This window comes from Botryllus schlosseri, chromosome 2, assembly GCF_051294905.1.
Source record: "Botryllus schlosseri isolate E-star chromosome 2, Bs_hap1, whole genome shotgun sequence".
Classification (NCBI taxonomy): Eukaryota; Metazoa; Chordata; class Ascidiacea; order Stolidobranchia; family Styelidae; genus Botryllus; species Botryllus schlosseri.
Genome location: NC_137237.1, coordinates 12,205,557 through 12,221,907, shown reverse-complemented (window position 1 = coordinate 12,221,907; position 16,351 = coordinate 12,205,557). Strand labels below are relative to the sequence as shown.

Sequence of the window (16,351 nt, the reverse complement as noted above, 5' to 3'; positions counted from 1 at the left end):
CATCACAAGACTACGATACAATGAAAAGATAGGAAGGTGTCGAAACTACTTGGAGTAGCATTTAAGATCAGACACCCACCTTAGCCTAGGCGAAGTAGAGAAGAGGCATGCACACTGAATGAAAAGTAATGCAGAGAATATAAGACGAAAGCGACAAAATGAGGTGGCATGTGGCGGAGAGCGAGGTCAATGTTAGGTTGTGGTCCGGTAATCTGAAGGCTGGCCAGTATTCAGAACAAAATTGCCCTGTATTTCGACTTGAATGAAGACATGCCCGACAACTGTTGGATAGCCGGCGAGATGCTGTTCCACAATTGGGGTCCGGCATACTTGATAGAGCAATGCGTTTTCTTGTATTCCGTCCCGTTCATATGATAGTTGTTCTTCGTTGACGCGCGTGTGCTGTACTTATGCGCTTTTGACTCCGAGGTGAAGTAGTCATTGAAACTTGAGGGCGTCACAGAGGCATCATCATCATCATCATTGGTTTATTAGCAATTTTATCAGTTCAATACACCACAAAAAATGCGATACAATGAAAAGAAAGGAAGATGTCGAAGCGACTAGGAGTTGTCTATGGAATCGGACACCCACCTTGGCCTAGGCGATGTAAAGAGGAGGCATGCACACTGAATGAAAGTAAAGAAGATAGTATAGAAAAAGGAAGCGACAAGAAATAGGGCGCATGTGTTGTACTTGTGCATTTTTGATTCAGAGGTAAAGAAGTCATTGAGTCATTGTTACTGAGTCAACACAGATTAAATCAAAATGTCCAAGTTCAGTCTTTTAGAATCGCCAGGGAACTTATCATCCTAAACCAGTGGTTCCCAGAGGGGGTGATATCGCCACTGGGTACATTTTCGAGAAGGGGTCGAAAATAATGAACGGGTCAATTCTGGGGCGAAAATCTTAGAATGTTCAGTCAATGTGATTGATAGAAAAACAACTGAATGACTCTTTCTCTCTCTACTTATGAGACTTGGAAGAGTTTTATATTTTTCTGAAGAATTTTCGGTCCGCTAATAAGCTATCTTTACTTGTACCCGAGCGAAAATACATCTCCTTTGGTCACTTCTGAGAATCGCCCAAACATTCCAGAAATCATGGACCTCTCTTCAATGGCACCTAATCTCAAACCCGATAATGAGACAGTAAACGTCACAATTCATTCACAGATGCTGTTAGAGACGTAGTATCTATGTTTAGATTGTGCAGTTGTGCATCATTCACATTTAGCTATAACCCTTTGACGTCATGTCCGGCTGGATACATTTCGTATAGTAGTTGGCGCGAATTTGTAGTTAGAGTAGAGCCGAGAAAGTTGGTAAGTTTTCAAGTTAGGGTTAGGTTAGATTGTGTATTTATTGTAGTATTTTGATTTCAGTTTACCGTACTCGTACGTACGTATTCGTATTCGTAAGACATTGTGTCAACCAATTAAAGATTGAAGAGAAGCAAAGAAGGTTGGGCTTTGTCTTTCCTTACCGTACGCGTTGAACACTACCGGAAAGAAACCCTGTGAGACCTCGCATAAAGTAAATTGCCTGGGATCGCAATAGATGCATTGCAGAAAAGATCAAAAGTCTTACTTTCGCAAATAGGCAAGGTGTCGTTCCAGTGACCGACTCCGTCGCCATCTGGATCTGAGCATACCGCCGGTTCAGAGCCGACCAAACGATGGCTGTACTCGCAAGAGTAATTGCAAGAAGACCCGTAGTAATTGGAGTCGGTGCAGTTAATATACCCCTTGTACAGAAACGAATATTCCGGCAAGCATACAATTCCTGCAAAAGAAAAACGAGACGACGCCATGCATTTGAATATCGCAATTGAACTGCGTTAACACAACAGAGTAATCCAGCGAGGTCATCGCTACAAATCTCCACGTATCGACAATTCATTTAGCATGCGGACATATATTCACAACTTTCCACAAGAATGTCAATCAGTGGAGATGATGCTAGGTGCCGTCAATTGATGATGCCCGAAATAACAAGCAGCTGCAAAAGGAGTTTTCAGTTTCATGGCATTAAGGCAGGTTTCTCAACCATCATTCTTATCTCACAATATTGGCCAAGTGGCGAGCAGCATAGTGATTCTACCCTGCGCGACAGGGTTGGTCAAGACGGTTCTTAGTTATTTGAGCGGAGATTTTCAAAATTAGTTATATCTTCATATTAATCGTCCACGTTATTTCGTGTGAACTTGTGAACTTGCCAGGTCAGCCAAAAATCTGATTTAGGATGCTGATGACTAAAAAAGTCGAACGATGTGATGACCTATTTGTTCAATTATCAACACTCAAGTGGGTGTACAAAACTTATGGCCCTTTAACCATGAAGGTGTTGACTGCTACGACCACTACTTATTTGAATTATCAGTACACGGATGAAACAAATAATCTTATCGACCTAAGGCTAATTAAAGTGCCACCAACGTCTACAGATAGACAAGACATCCGAACACACAGTGGTACAATAATAGTTTTCATATCGCTCAACACTCACGTTCGCAGAGAGGAATCATTTCATCCCAATCGCCTCGGCCATCATTATCAGGGTCCAAACATTCCATTCTATCAACGCCACCAGCAAGTTTGAAACCTTCGTCACATGAGAAAACACACACCGACCCGAGTTCATTCGAGTCGGTACAATTCATTTCAAGATTATCTGGTATCATGCTTGGCGCGATCGGACTACAGGTTATTATAGCTGTAACAGAAACCAACAATCACACTCAAGCAATAGCAACAATGTATCGCTAGCGAGTTGTTTGACCGCAGTCAGACGCAGTGTTGAATCTGTATATGGCATCTTTATAGCTATTGCGTGTTGTCAAATGCAAATTTTGCTACTTGTATGATTTGGGAAACAATACAGCTATTCCTGGTACAATTTGATACAGCTGAGTGAAATTAATATGCCAGAGAAGGCATTCTGGATTGATGCTAACAAGAGTACCTATGTACTTTGTTTTCCTGAACACGAAAAGGACGACTAGAAAATTTTCAACTTTTCCAAATTAAATTGGAATCGGAATTATAGCTACAGTTTCTTTCTTCAAATTACACTAGAAACGGAATTATGGCTGAACAGTCTTTCCGAATTAAACTACAATTAGAATTATCGCTACAGCTTTTTTCAAGTTAGTTTAGAAAGAATTTGCGAAACTCGGTCATCAAGGGTCAAGGTCAGTTTGCATCAAATCAAAGTTCATTGTCATGAGCAAGAGAATAGCAAATTACGGCAAGTCTGGCTTGGTTCGCACTGTACAGTTCTCCGTTAGCATTTTCCGGAAAACCAGAAAGTAGATTCGAATTAAAATCAGAGCATAGAAACATTTCACAAATCAGACTAGAATTCCATTACCTGCATTTCGCTCTAATTACCTTAATATTACAACTAGAAATCTCGTTGTTGGAATCGGTGCAACTCAATTCAAGATATCTTTTTTAAAAAAAAACGAGCGTACTCGGCCGATGCTTACCTTAATACAACCAAATACTCCAACTCATCTCAATTCAAGATACCGTAATTTTCCGAATATAGTACGCCTCCATGTATAATACGCACCCTTAAAATGGCCTGCAAATTCTGGGAAAAAGCCTGTACCCATGTATAGCACGCACCCTGCATTCGCAGTACACGAAGAGCTGTGTTTTAGTATACGATGTCATTCTGTTTTCAGTGTTCAACAATCATGACCGAACCATCGCTAATCATTATGCAATTAACGGCATTGTCTTTGAACAATAGTAGATAGCAGCCAAAGCCTGCGAGGCTGACGTCGCGATAGTTCAGGCCGGTGACACGACATCTTGAGCGCGAGGCCTATTACAGATGCGATTGCTAATAATAATACAATTAACGGCATTGTCTGTAAACGAAAGTAGTTAGCAGCAAAGCCTGCGACGATATAGTTTAGGCCAGCGACACGACATCTTGCGCACGAGGCCTATTACAGATGCGATTACTCAGGCCAGGTCTGTTAGAGATGCGACTGATTACGCAAGCGATTATATCTTGCACGCATGGCCTGTTGCATATGCGATTGTTGAGCCCTGACATTGACGCTATGAACTAGCGAGGATTGCCGCGCGCGCAGCAATGCTCATGCTCAATGACATAATTTCGTTCGCGTGCAAACGGCAAACTAACTCAGCAGAAGACCGCGTGCTGTGCTGCTCGGTAATTGGCAACACGCTTCTCGCTAATTGGCAGCGCGTTACACTGATTCCCGGGCGATATGACTGAAAGTGATGCGCGATTGGAAACAAACACGATGAAAGGTGTGGTATCAAGTTTTTATGGAGGGAAATTTTTTTCAAAGCTTGTTGTCCCCATGTATAATACGCACCCCCCAATTTTAGGGCAAAAAATCGGTAAAATTTTGCGCATTGTACATGGAAAATTACGGTAAGGTATATTGCCGGATGCAATTTTGCTTAATAAAATGTTAACTAAAGCAGCATCACATAAAAGCCAGGTACGGCCAGGACGAGGTAGTATACCCAGACAGTTTGGCATGGTGGCAACATTCCATTCACCCACTCCGTCGCTATCACTGTCGTTACATTTCATGGTGTCGTACGGCGTTGAAATGCGTGCACCGGTTGCGCAGGTGAACGTACAAACCGAGTTAAGATAGAATTCGTTGTTGCACGTCATTGTCGTGTCGGTCGATAGCGTGCTGTTGTCCAAATCGGGGCACTTTACATCTACAAAAAGAGAACTTCATAACATTCCATTCCATTCCATTCATGCATATTGTACTTGATTTGCTTAAAATCAAAGACCAGTTAAAACATTGTCCGGCGTGCAGTCGGATTCACGCTCACAAATACCATTTGGTCGAATAAATTGTGACGTTATATGTGCCATAAACCAAGATAAAAATTCAGGCAGAACCGTCCAAAACGGGCCGTATTACTCTTCACATTCTTTACACCGGTGATTCTATAATTATGGCACCGACCCAAACATGGATGTACCAGGCTTTGGTCACTGCTCACTGCATCCGATGAGTGGCTGGTGCTGACAAGTTGTGGCCTGGTCATAAAAGAGGGTGCCTAGACTTTTAATGCAGAGTGGGGAAGAATGTCACAGAAAGGCTTGCCCGCATTTAGTGCAAAAAGTTCTAGCTTGCATGGGTAAGAGGCATGCAGAGAGAGACACTTGCTGCCCGAACACAGACACCACAGTACCTTTTACTGTGAGATTGGATAAAATGGGGCCTCGGTATCTTGTCTGCCTGTTTCATGCATGTTGATATTGAGAATGCAGGTTGTGAGATGTACGCAAAACTCAGATTTGGGTCACTGGCAACTAGGAACCACTTCTGTACAATATCTGATGATAGATCCACCATGAATAAAATAAATTAGAAATATAGGCCTACCTGTATTCAGACAAACTTACACACACACGTGTCTCCGGAATAAACAAAAATAGCTTTATAGTCCAATCCGGACGCTGGATCGACATGACAGGTAAGTTGGAGGGTACCCGCGACTTTTCTAGGACACTCGTAACTGCAAATGGAACCCAAGCTCCTCCCATCAGTGCACGACATCAGTGTCGCATCGGGGAATGTGGCTGGATCAGGACATTCCAATGCTGAAAATGAAACGCGTTACTAGAACCACATGTAGTGAGGGATTCAGAATAGCCGGTGTCAAAACAGCGAGTATCATGATGGTGAGGCATTCAAAATAACCTAAGCTAAGCCTAATCGCCATGAATGGTGTTGAGATGAAGTGGAGTAGTCCTTGAAATGACACAATCAATGTAGGCAAATCAAAGATAAAAAGGAAAAGCGATAAAAATGATGTAGCGTGTGTCAGAGGTTTATCTGGGCTGCTCCTCCCCTACAATGCTGTTCCAATAGCGTCTTACTCAAAAAGCCCAGAGAAAGATCCGAAAAAGAATGAATGAAAAGCTATTGAGAAAAGAGGATAAAAAAAGACTCATAAAAATAGAAAAATTGAGAGGCCGTCCTTGGTTTTGACATCCTTCCATCTGTTCACTACATCACATTGTGTCTTGTGTATCGTGTCACATTGTACATTGTGTTTTGCCCAGATATAACCGCCGATTCCGAACCTTATCAATAGAACACGCTTACCAAACCCCTATCCATAACCTCAACCCAAAGTGACCCTAACCTCGGCCATGGTCATAATCTCGAACGTCTCACTATTTTGAATGCATCACTATTCTGTCACCGACTGTGCCATTTCTAATGACTTAGCTAGTCACCATCATGACACTTGTCGTTTTCGCACTCACTACCTTTATTGCCTCACTATCCTGACACAGTGTGTTCACCCAGAATACCTATGGTACAGGTGCCTGACTGATGCGTTTCGCAAGTATTTGACTCAAACATTTCATGTTTGCAACACTGAAAACAGTGGCGTATGTTAACGGTCTAAATCAGTAAGGTTCTATATTGGCACAGAACTTCAAGATAGCAACAAGCAACGTTGATTGATCTGACAATGATATTGTTAGCGGTAAAATTTAACTGCAAACCGTATCTTCACATCTAATGCAAAATATTCCATAGTGCTGCACTACAAAGAATTGAAATTTCGAAACTTGGTTAGTAGGTGTGATATAGATATCTTATAGAACCACGATGAGACTGGCGATTCCGGATTGAAAAATATTTCCTTGTAGTAAATCAAGTGAAGCGCAAAAATAGGAATTATTATACTCACGTTCGCATTTAGCAATTTCGTTATCCGCATATCCTGCTGAAACTGCAGTCCATGCCAAGTATCCGCCCGCACGTTTCTTACATTCCACCGTTTTGGATCCTATTCTTTGTTCGGTCGGTTCACAAAATATTTCACAAACCGAGCCTCTATTGTAACGATCGGTGCAGTTCATGTATTTTATTTTATGAGCGTACGGTTGGCAATTTATGAGGTCGTCGATAACTAAAAAAAACATTGCCGACACTCCTGTAGAATAGTATTGTCTACATATGTTATTCTTGTTAGCAGCCTTCAAAAGAGTTGGTGGAAGGTACTTAGCTGCAATATTCATCCTATGACAAGCAGAAGGTTAAGACAATCTAAATCTACCAGTAGAAGTTACAAGTGTTTGTATCTCAAGTACATTCAAAATCCAGTTTTTAAATAGGGTATGCATTCTATTTTTCACCAATGGGTGCAACTATTTTCAAATTCAAGAAATGTAGTCCGGTAACGAATGGAGAACGGCTGAAAATACACAGGACCCCATAACACCGGACAACAATTTTGAACGAAAAATTTGTTGACTTTGATAAAGGATAGTTTTGGCGTGCTGATTCCAAAAATGCCACTGGTTTTCTTCTATCACGTCAAGTTCTTGCTCTACGACATATGCCCAAAATATGCAAATTTTCACGAATTTAGCCATGTTACTTTTCCACACCATATCGAAATCCAAACTTTTATCATATGATAAGGTATATAGCCAAGGGGTCAATTGAATTATTACAGAAAAGGTACTGGTATTGATCTAGGATAATGCTTTCACCCATTTTTGGTTAGAGGGTGCAATCATCCAAGGATATTTCAGACACATATTTGATGCAAACTGCAGGATATGGCAAGAAAAATAAACTTTACATTGACTTTCAGCAATAGGTCCAATGTCCAATTCAGCTTATCCAGTGTAACTTCAAACTCCTTTACGCTCAGTAATTTGGATCAAGATGAAGATCTTAGGGATAGCCGGCGTAATGATGAAGAATTTGCAATCAAAGATGATTCAGAATGTAGAGTAGTCCATCAACACAAGTTAGATGATCTGACATAGGCAATGGAACTTGGAAGAGAAATATTCGAAACTTTTAGCATCCCTGCAAATTGAGAAAAGATTACTTGGCAAGATAGAGAAGATATCTCACTTTCGATCATGACAAACTGCGTTTTTATCGTAGGGCTACTTTAGGTAGCTTTTTGTATTGCCATGATACTGACATTGGCATGATACTGTTACCATGGGTTGCTGGAAGAGTTAGGAATCCCGATTTACAACTCAAGTGAATGACAAATGTCTATTGGCAGCTCAAAAAGGATCCTAGAGTGTGGCATTCTCCAAAATGGCAACGTTTTAGGTGCAGTAACAATTGCACACTCAGTTAGTCTTTGTGAATAATACAGTAAGATTGAATTGTTGCAATTTCACAAGCACGATTGGATCATATGTGTCAGCTTTGAAATATTGTGTTTTCTTATTGGTCAGACAAAAAGCATGCAGATGTAACCCTGATACACATGTGCCACTGCCATAAGGATGGAGTAAAAAAAAATTTTTGAATTTCAAAAAATGCTTTTGATATTTGGTCCCAAATCTAAAATGAATAACTTCTATCATGATTTCAGATTCTGCGCCCACTAGTAGCCAGGGTTGTAACCAAGTCACATGGTTCCGAGTCACGAGTCAATCTTACTTTTGTGGTATTGACTAGAGTTAAGTCGAGTCATTTTCAATTCATCACCGAGTCGAGTCCGAGTCCAAGTCACCGTTTATAGGGTCAAGTCCGAGTCATAGTGTTATGACTCGAGTCCGAGTCCAAGTCACTGCATTGAAGTCATGTTCAACTCGTGTACTTTCAATCCTGAATTAGCTTATAGCTTATAGAGAATCAACGAATTCACGTCTACATACTATCTGATATAGAACCGACGAATTCACGTCTAGATACCAGCTGATAGAGAATCAACAGATGCTTGTTTATGCAGAGGTACAGTTTTTCTTTCACGTTATGAGGTGGTTGACTAGAAAAAAGGTCAGCTTTCCTGCTCAGCTCCCGAAATAGCCGCCGGAGCGTTACTACAATGAGAGAAAATTTTGGATTAATTACAAATAGAGATTTTCGAATTTTACCGGCTACCTCATGATATTGTTATAGTGTGTAAAAATATGATTCATAGCAAAATTGGCTCAATTCCAACTAGAAAAAGCGATTTTATTTGAGTGGAATATTCTGGATATGAAAAAATTGTCGTCTTACTACTAGTATGTAATTATATTATATGAAAGAATTTCTCACTAAAAGCACTCCATTTATTTTCAAATATAAAATTTTCTCCTCTCATATCATTGATTCAACTTTTTAAAATGAAGCCAGATTCAGTGTTCTTTTTATGCAACATAACAATTTTATCAAGTAGCCACCCAGTAAAATAAAAAAGAAATTATTTTTGAACAGCCCTATTGTACCAACATCACACAACATTAGCCATTCATTATTAGGCCTACTCACGTGCCCAATGCACATACCTAACAAAACGTCAAATGGACGGAGGGTTTTCGCAGACAGCAGATCAAATCATTGAGTTACACTTCAAAAATACTTAAGTGGAAAGGAGATCCTCATATATGTTATAGCGGCATGGCCTTGGAAAAAATCCACTTCTACTGAATTCACGTTCCACTAGTGCACTAAATACAGGAATTGACAAGCATTTTTGAACCACATTGAAGAGCATTGGATACTCATTCTTTCTAGTCGTCCAAAAATGCAAAAAATCATCGCCTTCAAATCTACACATGAGCTTATCAGTCTCTTCCAAGTACTTGACCATCTGAGTCATTTCATTGGCCCTAATTGAACTTTGCTTCGATTGTTTGTATAATTGAAAAGTATTGAGTACTTTGATTGCGGTGGATCTATTACCTCTTCATCACAGGATGATTTTGTACAATACATTGCTACTATATATACCATTGTCTGCTGTTTTTACGGCGGCCTATCTGATATCAGACGAGTGCAACGAAAGCAGTGGCGACAAATAGCGATGTCGGCAGAATTCGTCAGATGCGTTGATCTAGCCATTACGATTCGCAAATTTCTTCATCTTCAAGTCATATAAAATAAGTCGAGTCAATGACTTGGGTCGAGTCATGCGTAATGACTCGAGTACAAGTCGAGTCAATCCAAATATTGACTCGAGTCGAGTCACAAAAAATCGTGACTCGAGTCTGACTCGAGTCGAGTCATGACTTGAGTCATTACAACACTGCTAGTAGCCGAGCAATTCCACCAAACGAGTCGAAAATAGCTAATTTTGTCATATCTTGATAAGCGCTCATGCTAGAAAGTCAGTCTTGGGTTTAAAATCTGCGGAAGCAACAAGTTTCTATCTCACTTCCATGGAACTTTGCCTTGAAAATGTACAGAAAAAAAGTTACAAGCAAATTGTTGATTTTTAGACTGCCATTAAAAAGGTTGGTTGGTTGTACCAAGTTTGAAATGCGAATTAGCATGTGACTGTTTGTTACATTGCTGCTTTAACAACAAAATCTTGTTTGAAGGACTTATCAGTTGATTTTTTATATCAACCTAGCATAATTCGGATAGTAGAGAGAATGATTGAACTTTCTTCATAGTTGCAAAGGAGCTACATGATCGTTGGATTTGGTGCAATGTATTTTCCATAAATAAGTTTCCTATTGCGCGAAAAGTCAATCAACTGATGTTAAATATGAGTGAACTAACTCGGTATCCCAAAAAATCTATCCCAAATTCTTACAAATAAATGGAAACTACGTTCTTGCAAGATATTGATAAGCTTTTTGACATCTTCTGCTGCGACTTTAAACAGAGAAATAAAATTGCACTCCAATGTGGCTTAAGGATGGCACCGGAGGATTGTGTATTTGATGAAGATTAAAAAGCACAGCACAAGGGAAAATGTTTTTCACTCCACCCCAACTGCCATATGTTTATGTCGGACAGCAGACATTCAAAAAAGCTAAAATATCTAAATAACTTCCCGGAAAACCTTGGCATTGTAAGCGATTGACAAGGAGAAAGTATCCTCCAATATCTGAAGATGAAGGGGGTAAGATATCATAGTTGTCATATCATAGTCATACCGTAAGATACCGGAATAGATTGGAGCTTACATGTGGTAGGTGACTATTGTTCAATTATGAGTTATTAACGTAACTTTGGACCCTGAAACTCACACTTTATTTGTTCTGCAGAAGCAAAATCAGTTTAAATCAACCGAATAAAGCAGTGCCAATGTTTATTTGGATTCTATTGATTTACTTTCGACTGCTTGTGGTTTTTGTAACGTTTTATACAATAAATGCAAAATATTCAAAGAAGTACTTTTATGTGGGTTATGAGACACTGTGGTGAGTGTATAACCCGAAAACTTGACGTGATAGAGAAAAACGGAAGTTATTTGGGAATTCAGCGCCCAGAAGTTAGTCGACATCAATTGTCTGATCAAAGTCAACAAAAATTGTACTTACCAGTGTAATCAATAATAATAATAATGTTACCAACCATCCATACATTATACCTGGAAACGGCACTTGTCCTCTGTTGAACTGTCAGTCAAGAGCTGACTAAGGAGGCGTTCGTATCAGCTACTGCCAGTTAAGTATATACTGTAAGCTGCTATCCGTAGACCACGGACTACCGATCCCCGGCCGGGTCAGACCCAAGACCCATAGTAAACTGGTATCTGTGGCTTCCCCACTAAGCGTTTCCGGGATGGCATGTAGGGGTGATGCAAGACTTAAGAAAGCCATACACGGCTATATCTGTAACTTCCTTGTCCAGTGGCATGGTATGCATATGCACAGAATGTGCGCTGTGTGTGTATCACGAGTCGGTATATATGCCGCAAAAACATCAAGGACAAAAACGTACAACGTCCTACCTACAATATAAAAGCTAATATTATAATTGTTACCTTTACACTGGTCAAGCATAGGAATCCATTTACTGCTTCCACGCGCATTGACCATGCATGAGGTCATTTCGTATGGCACCAATTTCTCGTCACCTTTTGTACAATGCGAATTGCATTTTGAACCCGTACTAAAAGAATCATAGCAATAGTTCCTCGGACGTAGATCGAAAAAGTGGCACGAACTCCCTGAAAAAGAACGCAGTCGTAGTGGTGTTCCAAAACACTACAAGGTTGTAATAATATGAAAAGCTAGGAAGAAGTCTAGTAGGCTTTCAACCGAACACCCACCTTGGCCTGGATCTAGAACGTATATAAATAAGAGGAATGCACATGCAATGAAAAGAAACGGGGGATACCGGTAACATAAAAAGTCAAGTGATGAAAATGAATGGCAATACATCCATGTGTGTATCAATAGCACCGAAACCGATACTAATTCACAGTAATAGAGACAGTGCTTTCAAAAACCAATAAAGAGAAAAGTACCTAAAGGTGTAGAGTAGGATTGCGTACAGGTACATAGAATTGTAAATGATTTATATACTTTCGCTAAAAACAATCTGGCCAACTTCAATTAAATAACTGCTGGCATACATCAGAAGAAAGGCTCCATCAAAATGTTATTAAAATTATCTGCAGTTGACATGAACTGGCATCCAAAGTAATACACAAGAATAACACAAAAACCTGAAGGCAAGTCTCACGACAGAATACACTAACATAACACAGAAACTTATCCTAACATGATTACGATGTTACAGAAAAAAGCATTGTATTTTTAGACAAAATCGATTGAGCACGCAAAGACTGGTCAAGGTCAAGGTAAGGACCATAAGTATAACATATTTCATTTAACATAAGAACCACCAGTACTTACAAAAGCAATTATTTGCGAGGATTTTCCACCGACCCCGGTTATAATGCTCGTCCTGTATCATTTCGGGGGTCTCATACGAGCTATCAGCAACGCACTGGATGTGGTTACTGACCCTAAAACCAGCACTGGGACATCTCACGTAGCATTTTGTGTCAATGGGAAAGCCGAGATCGTCTCCAGTAATGAAATCCGTAACTTTTGCGTGGTTGCAGCTGATATAACTTATATCATCCCCATAATAGACTTGAGGGGGAACACATGTATATGCTAGAAATAATTGAGATAAAGTGGTCAATGATATTTTCACAGTGTAGCGATAATAGTTTGAGTAATATCGACAATGGGTATTCTGGCTCTGACTTCTTTCCACTACTTTTCTTTCAAGGTTTAATCATTTAATTTTCAATTCCGGAAGACCTACTAAATAAATACTAGTCTGTCCTCAATATTACAGGACCCCGACCTGACCTATCGATCTCGCCTTCCATGACATGCCACCCCATTTTTTGTCGCTTGCTCTTTCTATACAATCTTCCTATATTTTTCATTCAGTGTGCGCATGCCTCCTCTTTACATCGCCTAGGCCAGGGGTTCTCAAAGGGTGGGCCACAGAGCATTTTGAGGTGGGCCACGAAGCTATTTGGAAAATTTTAGAATTAATGCAAGTTTAGTTTTATTAGTTATGTTAAACGATAGAAATATATTCATAAACTTTTCATCCGACTTTGATGAGACATAGTGGCACGCATGGAGTCGGCATGTACCAGTCGAAAACGGGAGGAACAAACGGCGGCTTTTTCCGCTGGCTATGACAACCTACAGCTAACAGTAACTAAAGTAATTTCGAGTATATGATAACTGGAAGGTAATGCTGAAGTAACCAAGTATTCCGGCAGGGTCATATGTCATATGCCGTGGAAAGGGGGTGCAATAAACTCGGAATGAAGTGTAATTGATTTACTGTACATCGGCAGCTCGTATTATTGTAAGACCAACATAGGAATAATTGAAAATTATTAGCAACTTCTGGTGAAGGTATACTGCACCACCGCAACGAATCGTAATGGATTGAGGATTTAGCGGAGCGCATTAATCTTTGGAGTCAGTTTAATATGTCCGCCATGGAAATCATTGAACATAATGTAAGAGTCACATGAATTGATTGCATCGTTGGATTGAATATTCTGACATTGTAACTTCAGTTGGTTTGGTACAAGACATACAATGTGCATTGTACAATGTACAGCATGCATATTAAAAAACTCTTTCTCCACTTCTCTGTAGTAGTAGCAACCCATTCATTAATGAATTGTTTGAAGCTGGTCCCTAATGATTATATTTTTCCTCACAATAGTGAAACGAAAACCCCAATCACTAAGTGGATGAGGGAATTTGATCCTTGTGTTTCGCGACGCGAATGGAGCAGCGGACGATCATAATATACACAGGATTTTTAGCCAATGATATACGAGGGCAGTAACTGCCGCACCCTAACCCCCAATTGGGGGAGCTCGAAGGGGCCCAAGATTATTTTGTTGGTCGTTTGTTGAAGGATATTTATTCAACTCGTTAAATTTTCGTCGAGCTTCGCGCTATTTCATGTCCCTAGAGGGGTAGATTTAAATAAAATCAGTAAATTAAGAGAAAGATGCGCATATTTCAACAAATAAGGCATATCGTCGCCGTCGACTACCACACATTGAACAGAATTAAGAATCTAAGATAAGAGGTGGGCCACAGCACATTTTCAAATCGGAAACTGGCCACAAACGGGCTGAGAACCCCTGGCCTAGGCCAAGGTGGGTGTCTGATTCGTAAGACTACTCCAAGTCGTTTAGACACCCTCCGTTCTTTTCATTATATTGGACTGATAAAAATTGCTAATAAACCGAACCGGACCTGATAAAAAAGTTTAAAGGGCCGCCTATGACTCCCACGTCGTAGTTTGCATATGCTAACACCTGGGCTAGATGTAAATCAAGGTGTGAAGTCTCATATCATACAGATTAGCCAAATTATATGGACAGCTAAATATTTATCATGGCACACGCAAATAAATTGTTTACTGTTTCGATATTGCTTAACTAGGCGTCTGACGGGAAAGGGTGATGATAGGGTGGATGTGCCTCTGATCACAACTTACAAGGGTGTCATCAATCAAACACCAGAATAATATCTTATACTTTCAAATTGGCCGAGCCTTAGAGAACTGTCGGCTATAATGGGCACACACATAGCCTACTCTGGATGATTACATGGTGTATCCTGAGCCATTATGCTCAAGTACAACAGGTATGAACGAAATAATATAAGTTTTGTAGACTCACGGATACAGTTCGGGGTCTGTCCAAACCATTTCGCATCCTCAATACGATTGCTATCCAGACTCCACACAGCTAAGCATTGCTTTTTCCAAACATCTGGTACCAAATCGATGTATTTACTCGCACATGTGTAGGAGTAATCACCAGTGGCACGATTTTCATTGCTATCAGCAAAGGAATAGAAAGTAGCATTGTTAATGGAATCCGTGATTGCGCCAGCACATCGCTTTTCCAAATCCAATAACCAAACTGAAATAGAGTAATATAGTTTGTAGCCGCAAAAAGCACAACATCCCTTGTAAGCAAATTATATATTTAGGGATTAGCAATACCGTACCCATATACAGTCCGTGATTGGCACATCATCTTAAATATAGTAAACGTAAACTTCACTGAATCAGTCTCAGATGTAGGGCTATCTAAATTAAGAAGGATTGCACGTCAACGATGGCCATTGATTAATTCTGCTTCATTCTGCTACATCAGAATCCTAACTTCGTGTGATTCAAGACCATACTACTGCCAAATTATAGCCTTCTCGTGAATTATATCCTCCGCTGTTTCCGCATTTAGAGTATTTTCCGCTACGTTGGCTTGACGACAATGGCCAATTATCAAATGTTTTATTTCCACGTTTTATTGCCATGTTATGCCAATTAGGGGACAGGATGCAAACATGACACACGGGGCAAGGTGAGACATACATTTTTTTCCTAGAACAATTTGTTGATTTACAGAAACATTCAACCACGCTGTTCCCACAGCGCCATTCTACTGTTCTACCTTGTGACTGAGGCAGACAGGTTTGGTGTTGAACAGAAATATGCAAAAAAAAAAATTTCTTTATAGTTTGAGTTATGCTGATTCATGTTTTAAGGGCATACTGACCATATTATTTAATATAAAAAAATGACATTTATGGAGCCCATAGATTACAAAATTAGCAGTTTAGTTATTCACTTACTTTTGAGAAGCCGTAGACTGGAACGTTTTTATTGAAGGTTAGGCTATTCAATAATGGAGGTGTGGGGTAAGATGAGAGGAACGCTTGGGGGTAAGTTGAGAAAGGAAAGGACGTAGTTTATTTTTGTCCTTGATGTTTTTGCGGCATATACACCGACTCATGATACACATACACACGATATGCGCATATGCATACCATGAGTGCATGATGTGCATATATCACTGGACAAGGAAGTGCAGATATAGCCTTTACGGCTTTCTAAGTTATGCACCACCCCTACATGCTATCCCAGTAATGCATGAGCGCCAAGCAGGGAAGCCATGGATACCAGTGTTACTGATCAGGTCTTTGGTCTGACCCGGCCGGGAACCGAACCCACGACCTACCGATCAAGAAGCCGGACGCTTAACCATTACGCTATCTTGTTGGTTGAGACATGGGCATAGGAAGACAAGCGAGATAGTGTAATG

General features: G+C 40.2%; 1 protein-coding gene across 6 annotated transcripts in view; it reads right to left on the bottom strand.

The window, feature by feature from the left end:
• LOC145433583 (sushi, von Willebrand factor type A, EGF and pentraxin domain-containing protein 1-like) overlaps window positions 1-16,351 on the bottom strand; it is a 40,159-nt gene that overhangs the window by 21,776 nt on the left and 2,032 nt on the right. The window contains exons 2-9 of one of the 6 annotated variants that reach the window (XM_080310717.1): window positions 14,921-15,166; window positions 12,594-12,860; window positions 11,717-11,902; window positions 6,725-6,946; window positions 5,421-5,618; window positions 4,514-4,720; window positions 2,508-2,714; window positions 1,590-1,784 (exon numbers count right to left, since the gene is read on the bottom strand). In XM_080310717.1, coding sequence (XP_080166843.1) covers window positions 1,590-1,784; window positions 2,508-2,714; window positions 4,514-4,720; window positions 5,421-5,618; window positions 6,725-6,946; window positions 11,717-11,902; window positions 12,594-12,860; window positions 14,921-15,166 — 1,728 coding nt within the window. Of the gene's footprint in view, window positions 1-1,589; window positions 1,785-2,507; window positions 3,450-3,532; window positions 4,274-4,513; window positions 4,721-5,206; window positions 5,619-6,724; window positions 6,947-11,716; window positions 11,903-12,593; window positions 12,861-14,920; window positions 15,167-16,351 lie in introns of those variants that run through there. The other 5 variants (XM_080310718.1, XM_080310719.1, XM_080310721.1 and 2 more) reach the window with 5 other exon arrangements.